Here is a 10,952-nt window from a genome sequence, read left to right on the forward strand (position 1 = left end):
CCTGTATCATGTATGTGGCCCGCACCACCCAATATGTCCAATCGTATACTTGGATCTTTTAAAATAAAAAATCCGAAGCATTATTATTCCCGCATAATTTAATGGACTCGTACAAAATTAAACGAAATGTTTCATAAATTTCGAAATACACCCTCCTGCCGGATGATTGCACTGGCCTGATAAACTTGGAAAAAAAAACCACGATCGGTATATTGTCAAGTACTAGATGATAAATACAAACTAACTCGTAGTGTTGACGTTATCGTTATAAAAAACTGCTCGACGCTTTTGACCGGAATAATACACGACAGCAGAGAGAAGCAAAGGAGAGAACCCCAAAGAGTAGTTTTATTGGTGAATAATTTTTTCCCCCCGACAAATCGTGATAAAAGCGTTCACCTATACTCACTAACTTGCCCCAGTGCACTGATAGCGGTAATAATTCAAAGTGAGCAGGATACGTAAACGTTGGATCATGCGCATGACTCTTAGATCGAATTTTTTCCGGTGAAAAACATCTCTATTTCCTTGTATTATTGATTAGCTTTCAATACATGCTCGAGTTATGACGAGATATTTCCGGGATTGAAGAATACCGCTAATTGAATACCACGCTATCACAAATGATGCGTTTAATTGTGATCCTGATAAGCAATAAATCATGATATAAATACTGGGTAGACAGTAAACCGAGTTTACCTGTGTTAAGAGTCCGTATTGCACATGGGGAAAAAATATATTTTATCATTTCACGATCATAACAATGTACATTGTTATCCTACTAATGGATTTTAATGGATATTCACTGTACCAACATTACTCAGCAACAATGAAATACCGCAAAACTGATTGGAGATTGCGGAAAATATATGCTCGCACCTATGTATCTCGTCTCGTCATAAACTGACATTTGTTTCATTACTTATACAGTATGTACCTGGATGTTGGCTGATGATTTTTTTTATTCTTCTCCTCGGAAATAAAACTGACAATATTTTTTTTTTCTGTCTCGTGAAAAACAGGCGCGGTAAATGGTAGGATGGACAACTGTGGAGGCGGTCAACGCCTGCCCCCGGATGGGGACGAGTTTCCAGCGGCTTACCAAGAGTTCAGCGCCTCTGTACAGCAGTACCAATACGTTGTAACACCACGTACCACTACAATGACAACGAATGGTACAATAAATGATACAGAAAAATACGAAACATCTAAACCATCGCAAGTTACTGAGACCCGTATAACATCGCAGTACATAGTAACGAGTAAGCCAGATATATCCTTAAAACAAACAGACACATTGAACAACGTAAATTCCCACCTGGAAGATAGCAAGAGAAATCCCGTGACATTTACGAATACATATACGAGGGATAATAAGCAACAGTGTGTACAGGGAGTCGTGCTGACAGAAAAGAAAATCGAGATTGCTGGATATTATCCGAAAGAATCAAAGATCGATAATGAAACGAGTGGTAAAGATAATCTGGACAGTCCTCCACCGTTGCCACTAACAGGACCACCTAGGTACGAGAAAGCACTGGTACACGGTAGAATAGCAAACGAGACGTGTGTTAATTCACGTAAATTTTCATTGAACGGTGATCTGAGGCGTCAGGACGATAAATCCGAGAAATCAGTGAGAGATAAAATAGCTATGTTCTCCAAGGGCAGTTTAGAGTCACCATTATTTCCAAATAATCCTGTGACAAACGTCACTGTCGCATCCAGACGATTATCGAAGTATAAATCATCGGAGGATTTCTTTGTTGATGATGATAATAAGTGCAGCACGATGCAGAACGATCGTTGCTTCAGCTCTTGTGATCTCACGGATTCTGGTAAAAGTCATTCTGACGTATTGACGAGTGGAGGGGGAACAGAGAGGCCGCCTTGTCTGCCAAGATCATCACCACCTGAGGAATCAGTCAGCCGTGTGACGACCCTTTTCACTAAGGCATCGTCGTGTCAAATGGCCACACAAAAATCTGGATTATTGACTTCATCAGCGAGTTTAACTGACGTTAAATCTGTCATTAATCCAGGGAAAACCAATGGCGGTGGTGTATTGTCGCAGGAGGTAAAGAATATGCCGGTATTAACGAGGGCAACTAGCTTCTCCGGTGGAATTTCTTACGGTGAATTATCGCCTGCCAATGGACAAGTATCCAGGGCTAATTCGCTTGCATCGACATTCCGTCGTACTGAGGATATGAGGAGAACCAGTTTGAATCAATTGATCGAACAGAGAAGGAAAGGTATTTCAAAGTTGAGGGGACTTGTTATACCCGAGAAGGACGCTGTCCCTGTGGATCAGCCGATAATCGATCTTCCAGAAATTAAATCCAGGGATTCTATTCTAGTGCAACAGGTAAACGCTTTAATTGTCACTTCTTTCGCTTGAATTCTTGGCATGATTGGAATTCCCATGATTATTTCTTTGTCGATGATTTATGTGATTGGTTGAAACGGTTGAAAAATATTGTTGTAAATCACTTTAAAAATTTCCCTCAAACTTTCATGACGAATGACTTCACTCATTTTTTTTCGCAATTGATGGGTGACTTTTCAATGAAAGCAATTGTCGAGAGAAAAGTTACCACACATGCATAAAAGATTTCCACATAAAGTTGAAAAATTCATGAGGCGGAATAGTCATCCCCTGAATTTCCATCTGTCTTATTAATGCTCATTCATTATTCACTGAGTATAACTTTAAATAGAAATTGCGAAATTCACTCAACAATTTTTTTCTATTATTTTCAATTACAGAGGGCCAGTCTAATAGACAAATGGGGCTCGCAGGGCTCGCTAGCAAGCAATACAAGTACCCAAAGTATGCCAATAAAAACAACAACATTTAAAATGCCAGCGCCGCAAATCCTTCCAAAATATTCACCAGCATTTAAACGTAAAAGTCTAACAGTTTATGGCTCATCAAATGTCACATCACCCTCAAGCCAACAGACTAGTCCAGCCTCCACAGTGACGCCCACTGAGCCCCCCAAGAGTTTAGAAAGTATCTGCAGTCCAACGCGAAGTGACTACAGCTTTGAATTTGTATCATCCAGTGTATCACCCGAGAATATACGTAATCGTCCACGAATTGGACAGAGAAAGACACGTGGAGATTACGATGACTCGGACAATGATTCAGCAGTTAGTAGTTCACAGAGTAGTATATCGAGGGGTTTCAGTCCACCAACATCACCAGTACCATCTGATCGTTCAAATCTGTCATCCGATAGATCTTATCCAATGATAATGGATTCGAAAAATTATTTAACGACTGACAGACAGTATTCCAAAACTGAGAGCTACACGACCGAAAGAAATTACTTGAGTTCCAATGGTTCGTCCAGTGGTAGCAGCAGTGGTAGTAACTCCAGTCACTGTGATCCAAGGTCACCACCACCTGAACACAACATGAGATTCACTGGAATTCCACAAAGACAGACGCTTAAACGCTCGAGCAGCACTGAGACAAACTGCAGTACATCGTCAACTTTGACCTCAGGCTCCCAAGCGAGTGCTGAGTCGTTGTCTAGACGTGTACTCAAGCCCCAGAGTGTCGAAGCCATCAATCGAAAGAACATTCTTGCCAGCGCTAGGTGTAGAAGTGGTAGAGATCTCAACGGTTCTCCACTCATTCAACGTAAATTCTCCGACGACGAGGACATAACGATTAATCAACGAAACGGTAATTACGAGAAAATAACAAATGGCAATTGTAATAACGAGCCAACATCGCAGGACGTGAAGATAGCGTATGTCGAGGTGATCGAAGATTACGTATGCAAAGATGAACCGAAGATCGTGGAATCCCCTAAATACCTACCAATGAGAAACTCCTCAATGCCAACACTCAGAGAGCCCCTCAGGTCCGAGATTATCCAGCCTTCTAATGAACTGAAGAACTGGGTGAGAACGGAAGTAGAAGCCTTATTAATAGAGGACAGCAATCGTATTGAAAAAGTTCAGGTGCCACAGACAAGAATCCCCCGTACTCGATCGTCATTAACCCTCGACGAGGCAAACTCCACAGCTCTCTTGGGACCCAAAAGAATTCCCTCGGTCGAGCGGATCGATAACTCTTGCAACAAGTCCATGGACTCTCATAACGACGATCTCCTAACAACGTTAACAACAAAAAGCAGATCACGAGCGCCAATTAATCTCGAGGACGGTGCAGTACTGCGCTCAAAGAGTCAGATGAGTCTTGAGGACATTCTAGCGGGTAAGGCAGAGCCTAAGCGTACGGAACCCCAACTCATTCACCCAGTGTCGCACGCTAGATTATCACTGGACTCCAGAGACACAAAATCCTACGTGAAAACAAATTTACTCGATACGGAAGATAAAACATTTGTATCAAAAATACCAACTTATGGAAGAGTGAAGGTAGATGTTGTTGACGAGTCCAGTAAATTCAGTGACAGGTCAAGAACCTCAAAAATACCGATGCAGAGGAGTTTGGGACGAAGGAGTGCCAGTGTCACTGACATGAAGAAGGCCCTGGAGAAGCCCGACTATTCTACCAATCATCATCCTCAGCATGGGGCCCAGGGGAACCACCACAGGTGTCCAAGTTTGGACAGCAGTGTCGAGGAGTGCATTCGCTCAGTTGGGGTGGAGAATGATGCTGAACGATTTTATGGGGAACAGTTTGGCAGTATAAGTTCATTGGCCAGTAGTACCAGTTTGATATCCCAGCAGGAACTCGCTTTGCTCGTCGAGGAGGCAAGTCTCGAGGAGGCTAGGGGGTCGCATGAGGTCATTGTGGTTCTCCTGCACAAGGAAAATCCCAGTGGCAGTGTGGGCATCACTCTGGCTGGGGGAATTGATTGTGAAGCTAAGGAAATTACTGTTCATCGAGTTTTGGCTCACTCTATCGCTGATAAGGACGGGAGGGTGCAGAGAGGCGATCGCATACTCAGCATAAATGGAAGGAGTACGAGAGGGCTCAGTCACAGGGAGAGCCTGGCTGTTCTCAAGCAACCCAGGTCTGAGGTCGTTCTTGTTGTGTCCAGAGCTAGGCTGGAGGAAGGAGGCAAACTCAGGTCGAGAACTGAATCCGTGGAAACTATCGTTGAAGGTACACTATCATTTCTATTTATTCACAAATTCCATAATTTGTCTACAAAATTTTACGTAAAAATTTTCTTGACCAAATAATATTGACGGAACGATATAAATATTATAATGGAAAGGCAAAGACTCCGAGCCCTATATTTAGTTATTGTTGAAAGAAGGACTGTTCATCTTTGAGGCTTGCAAATTCAAATCAAACAAGTTTTTCGGTTTTTTATGGCTTGTAATTTTTTTTGGAGTGAGCAAGAATTGCGTGAGAACCTGTTCGTTTTTCTCTCAGTGTGTAATGTGTTAGAAATTTGCAAGAAGTGCGCAGGAAATTTGAGCTAAAAATTTTTCAACTGTGTATTACAGTAGTAATCTTCGGGATATAAAATTTAATTAAAGCTTCTTGCCATTTTGGTTTTTCTTAATTAGTTTAAGTGGAGTTTTTGGTTCGGACTTGGATGTTTTTATGGGCAGCTCCCAGGGAAATTGTACACTGAAATGATGCATGATAATGATATGCATGTTCGAGTTGTTAGATTTACAGTGAAGACAATTGTTGGTACTGATTTTGTATGTGATTAAAATTAATGGAGACGAAAAATCATGATGATGAGAGTTCATACACTCGACTTTTATTAGCATTTTGTGTGTACCGGGAGAGATAAAAATATAATTATTAGGAACAGGAAAATTAGTGTTTTGCGTTTGGTTCTTCGTCAATTTATTCAGCTCGTTGTTATTCGATGTATAACTATATTTTATTGCATATTTTTTATACCCTCAATAACATTGATGAGATTCAATCTGATTGCAAGTTACGTTCCGCTTTCTTATATCCATAAAATTGATATTTTTGTAATAAATTTAATGAAGTCATATATTACTACTCTAAATAGCGGAAAATAAGCCCTGAAACGGTATGCGACATTAGATTTTTATTTATGTATCATTGGGAGGTATAAACGTTTTAGAATAAATTGCAGCGCTCCATACTTGGTGCATTAGTAAACTTCTATTTTTAACTTTTACTAGTTTCAATTAGGTGGATTCGCGTTGAATTCCTTGCTCCAATATCTGAAGGAATCTAAATGCTAAAGAGAATAACGATTTTTTTAAAGTTGACGAGAAGAATTTTAGAAAAGGTGGATACAAGTGGCCGGAGGAAGATGGGAATTTTAACGCAGAATTTATGCAGTTGATATGGTGTTTATTTTTTACGATAAAACTACATCACCAGGAATTTATTAGAATTTTATTAGCAATTATCTGCGAATTTTGCATGCATTTATTCAAAATCGGATTCAAGAGGAAATTGTCCATTGAGATAATCAAGTTTATTTTTTATACTGGCAAGATATGGAGATGAAGGCTTGAACTATAAATTCTTGAGAAAAATTGAATTTTTTCATTTCGGACGATAGATTGTTGCAATTTTTCACCTTGAGCTTCCATTACCAACCAGTATAATGAATAACCAATCGAAGAATTAATCTAAGAATTAATTAATTTCTGCAGGATTTGAAACTAATGGCATCGAAGACACTGCGTGGGGTCCTCCAACTCGTGTTGCCATCTTTAAAGACGGTGCTGGTCTTGGCTTCAGCCTGGAGGGTGGCCGGGACAGTCCTCTAGGTGATCGAGCTCTTGTCATAAAGAAAATATTCACTGGTTCGTTCACAAAATTTCCTCCCTCCCCGTCTCTTCCAAATAGCAACATAGTTCATGATGAAATTATTAAATAGGTGGTGCTGCTGAAAAAACAGGTGCCTTGACCGCCGGCGATCAATTACTAGAGGTCAACGGGATTGATGTGACGCGTCTGTCAAGAATCGAAGCGTGGTCCTTGATGAAGAAACTACAGGATGGAGAAGTTAATCTCCTAGTCAGGCACCCAGCCACCAAGTCATCGTGAATATTTAAATTGTTTAGTCACATTTGAAGGGAAAAATCGCAGAATGATTGAATATTCAACTATAAGTAATTAATGAAACGTAAAAGCTGCTGCATAGCTTTATGAAGTGAATGTAAATAATGAAAACGTAAATCATGAGTTTACGTTGGCCGTGAGAAGTACATTGCATTTAGACTAGAGCATCCTTGCCTTACGTATTAAAACGATAAAAAAAAGTAATATAAATTATTTGAATTGTCTTCGGACTGCTCATCGAAGAAAAATAATTGCATGATGAGAACATTTATTATCTTCATGGAGGGGGAAGTGATTATTGTTAATTGTGGGCCAATTTGGCGTACATGCTTGAGCCATACGATCCTGCATAGGAATTAATTTTTCTCCTTATTTTTAATGGTAATTCAATCTATGAATTGTAACAGTGCTGGCAGTGCAATAATTATGGTCAGGATACGGCATTAAAGCTTCTAGTTTCAGTCAGAATTATTTAGCCTAATATTAAACAAAACAAGAAACATGCCGCCATTGCCTTATAAACTTAATTAATGTTTATTCTTAATCGTTTATCGGGAGAAATTGTGAGAAAGAAATTGTAAATATAATAAATGTATTTTGGAATTGGCTGAAGCACGAGGGGATTGAATGAAAGATCAAGCGCAATTGACGAAAAATATCGACTTAGGTAATATAAAAAAAATGTTGCTAATTTAAGGAAAAGTCTATTTTATTGGAGTATTTAAATTTAAATTGTAAACACGAGGAAATGCGTTTGTTGATTATCGTGCTGTGATATGTGGAGGATCGGCATATGAGACTAACTAATTAGTATTTGTAAAGTGGTGTAAACTTCATTTCGAATGATTTTTTCTCCGTTCAATTTTTCTTTTTATTAGTCAATATGCATTTACTTATTCAAACGCTGTTAATGTATCGCTTTATTTTCTGTCTCCCAATGTTTTGTATCTGTATTTTCTTCCCTTAATTCGTAAACAAAACGTATGTTGATGATGTTTAAATAAATGATCCACGATTATTTGGATTTTTTAACTAACGTATATCATAGTTTAATTCTCTATTAGAGGTACAAATAAAGTTTCAGTAACCAGATTTTTTTAGGTTCAGTACCAGAAGGTTTTGCGAGGTACTCGATCCTCTTTGATGCCCATCTTGTCCATTATATCCATTTCGAATGTCTTGAGTTCAGGCTGTAACAATTTTTCATTGTACTTTTTTCAGAATTAATTTCAAGAAAAAATCAAATCGAGGGTATTGTTCGAGAGGGAATTATACCTTGAAGGTTACTTTTTCGATGACCTCTCGGGTCGTGTCCTTGGGCTGATTTTTGTAAAGATGTGGGAGTTTATAATCTATCGTTTCCTTGGCTGTTGCTGGCATCGGAATGATCCTCCCTGTTCTTGTTGATACTCGAACCTTCTCGCCGTCTTCGGTCCATCTCCATTCCATTTTACAAGGTTTTCTGCAGATAACAGAATGAATGCGCATAAAAGTTATTAATTGCAGTACCTACAGCCCAGTGTTAGTGAACATTTCGCGTAACACTCTGAATGTTCAACTCACAAATCAGCTGGGTCAACCAACGCAATATCAGTAGTAACAAGTAGAGGCTGCTCTTCCAGTATGACAATGCCAGGAAAATCCTTTCTTTTTCCCTTGCATTTCATTTTCGTATTTAACCCTTCGACAATGACCCAATTTCTCTCCTGAATGATCTGCTGGACCAGTCCTTGCTTTCCTTTATCACGTCCCACCAATATTTCCACCTAATGAAGAAGAATAAAATATTGACATCGACTGCAAGTTTAACTAGAATTATTTCACTCCGTACTCTGTCCCCTCTGAAGAAGCTCCACTCCTTGATAGGCTCCACTATAGCTGGTGTGACATTCTTCCCCGGTAAATTCTCCATGTAAAATTCACGTGACCATGGACGATGGGTTGAGAACCTGAAGACCTCCCTTTGAACTACTGTAGGAAGAAACCTAGGATCGTTTTTAGGGGTTTTCCAATAGACCTTTGGAGAATCGAGATATTAAGATTTTTCACTGTGTTTGTGAGGTTATGTCTTGGCTCTAGGAATAAAAATAACAATACCTGCTCCATTTTACGTTTTATGAAGCGGTCAGGTAAGTTTGCAAATTGCTTGGACCAGTAGCCTACTTCGGGCAACTTGAACTTCGGGTATCTCATGATTATTTAGTTAATAAAACGGATAATTCAATGATACACTTTTAACATGTAAATAGACCCCTCCATAACCCCTGTGCCGAACTGAGTGTCTCACGTGTGCTCCACAGCACATGCGTCGGGTCTTTAAAGATTTCTACTCTATCGATAATTTCAAAAATTTTAAGGGTCGTGCGATTTTTGGAGTGGCACATTATGTAATGGACTACTTCAATTGAAATTCAAGTAGTGGAGGAAAATAAATGTTGGTTCGACAGAGAGTAAAAAATTAATCTATCATATGCAGCCTACACTATTTTTATAAATAATATTTACTTGTTTGACAGGCATGTCAATTATTCATCGAAACAATTGGCAGGTTTTGCTTGTGAAAAGAAATCACATCATAAAAATTGGAAAAGAGACAACGAGTGAGAGATAAAAAATAATATGGAAATCTCATCGAATGAAGAATTGTTTAATAATTTGGAGAATCAGATTATATGATATACATCCGGAATAAATCGGTGACTAACATTTATATCAATTTATATGAAATTTCAATGGACTGAAATTACTGGGGCGGTTCTGGAATGCATTTTGTGTATATCCAACCAAACACACGTCTTCGATGTCATATCATATGACACACGATTGGAGGTACAGTGGTGTCTGTTATCGGAAACTTTCGTCATCACCCGATGGAATATACATCTATGGCTTGACCACCGGGATTTGGAACCAAAGGCGATCATATGCACAATATACGATAACGTCAAACACAATGCGAACAGGAGATCGAAGTGAAGCGTATCAACTGACTCGAGAAGTGGAAAATTTCCGTTGAATTACACGATTTTCTGAATTGATTTTCGATAGGTGCGATTTTTCAAATTATTACGCTAATTTTCACGTAATTTCCTCTTTCCTAATGTGGAAACTCATTCAATCTTTGAGAGACTTTATTGTGAAATTGATATCAACATATGAGTATTTTTTGAGGCTGAATAATCGTGGCTGCAGATAAAAACTTGAATGAACGTTTTTTTATTTTTATATTTCATTTCTTTTTTGAATATTTAATGAAGAAGACTGAGAGAGCAGCTCCTGAATACTTTAAGGTAATAAGACCCCATCGAAAACTACATCCAGAATTCATGAAGTTTTTGCACTCGAGACTGGAACATATGGAACTCCTGTGAATAGGCAATTACGGGAATTTGATTATCCCACTTTTCATTCCATCCTCTTCTTCGTATCCTTCCTCCGGTGCCCCGGATGTACGAATCATGACCTGTGCACTGAGAAAACCATATAACTCTGCCAATCACATATGATTCAGGCAACAAATTTAATGAGAGAGATCGGTAAATTACGATTCTCCAACTTTGATTTTCGGTGAATAAATTTGATAAAATTACTCCAAAAAGCAAAACGTCACATTAGAAGCGTTCATTCGTTTCTTCACAGGGAAAAGAACTCAAAATAAAATGACCGTGAAAGAATAAAAAACAGAACGACTCCATCTAAAGTAAACAAACAATTGTAACACCTAAATTGCTCTCAATTTCGATCTCACGTCTTTGGTTTGGATAAACACTTGAAGTGACTGACGAGTGATGGTAAACAAACCAACTCAAAGAAAAAGATGAATGAAAAACGAATTCCCGTCGGACAGTCATTAGTAAATCATAATTGGTGAAATTATAATTCGGTATCGTTGAAATAATGTGAGATGCACCAGTCTATCAAACACACGTACAAATCTCTAATATCCAAA

At 38.8% G+C, this 10,952-nt stretch overlaps 2 protein-coding genes across 3 annotated transcripts in view; one reads left to right on the top strand and one right to left on the bottom strand.

The window, feature by feature from the left end:
• Window positions 1–8,043, top strand: part of LOC135164396 (uncharacterized) — a 32,663-nt gene extending 24,620 nt beyond the window's left edge. For both annotated transcript variants that reach the window (XM_064124677.1, XM_064124678.1), the window contains 4 exons: window positions 1,023–2,368; window positions 2,770–5,092; window positions 6,592–6,744; window positions 6,819–8,043. In XM_064124677.1, the coding sequence (XP_063980747.1) occupies window positions 1,023–2,368; window positions 2,770–5,092; window positions 6,592–6,744; window positions 6,819–6,988 (3,992 nt within the window). In that variant the 3' untranslated portion in view covers window positions 6,989–8,043. The remainder of the gene's footprint in view (window positions 1–1,022; window positions 2,369–2,769; window positions 5,093–6,591; window positions 6,745–6,818) is intronic.
• On the bottom strand, window positions 8,019–9,287 carry LOC135164405 (large ribosomal subunit protein uL24m). The gene is made up of 5 exons (XM_064124704.1): window positions 9,101–9,287; window positions 8,835–9,020; window positions 8,567–8,769; window positions 8,279–8,465; window positions 8,019–8,193 (listed from the first exon to the last, which is right to left on the bottom strand). Exons 1-5 carry the CDS (start codon window positions 9,194–9,196, stop codon window positions 8,107–8,109), a joined length of 759 nt encoding a protein of 252 aa, XP_063980774.1. The 5' UTR covers window positions 9,197–9,287; the 3' UTR covers window positions 8,019–8,106.
• Between the last annotated feature and the right edge of the window lie 1,665 nt (window positions 9,288–10,952).

The sequence above is a fragment of the Diachasmimorpha longicaudata genome, chromosome 7, assembly GCF_034640455.1.
Source record: "Diachasmimorpha longicaudata isolate KC_UGA_2023 chromosome 7, iyDiaLong2, whole genome shotgun sequence".
Lineage (NCBI taxonomy): Eukaryota > Metazoa > Arthropoda > Insecta > Hymenoptera > Braconidae > Diachasmimorpha > Diachasmimorpha longicaudata.

What these genes read in the sequence shown, in the direction of transcription:
- LOC135164405 (XM_064124704.1), bottom strand. Translation starts at nt 9,196, where the DNA reads ATGAGATACCCGAAGTTCAAGTTGCCCGAAGTAGGCTACTGGTCCAAG. An exon ending in TAAAACGTAAAATGGAGCAG is followed by an intron (nt 9,021 to 9,100) that starts GTATTGTTATTT and finishes GATTCTCCAAAG; the next exon opens with GTCTATTGGAAAACCCCTAA. An exon ending in TCGAAAAAGTAACCTTCAAG is followed by an intron (nt 8,194 to 8,278) that starts GTATAATTCCCT and finishes AAATTGTTACAG; the next exon opens with CCTGAACTCAAGACATTCGA.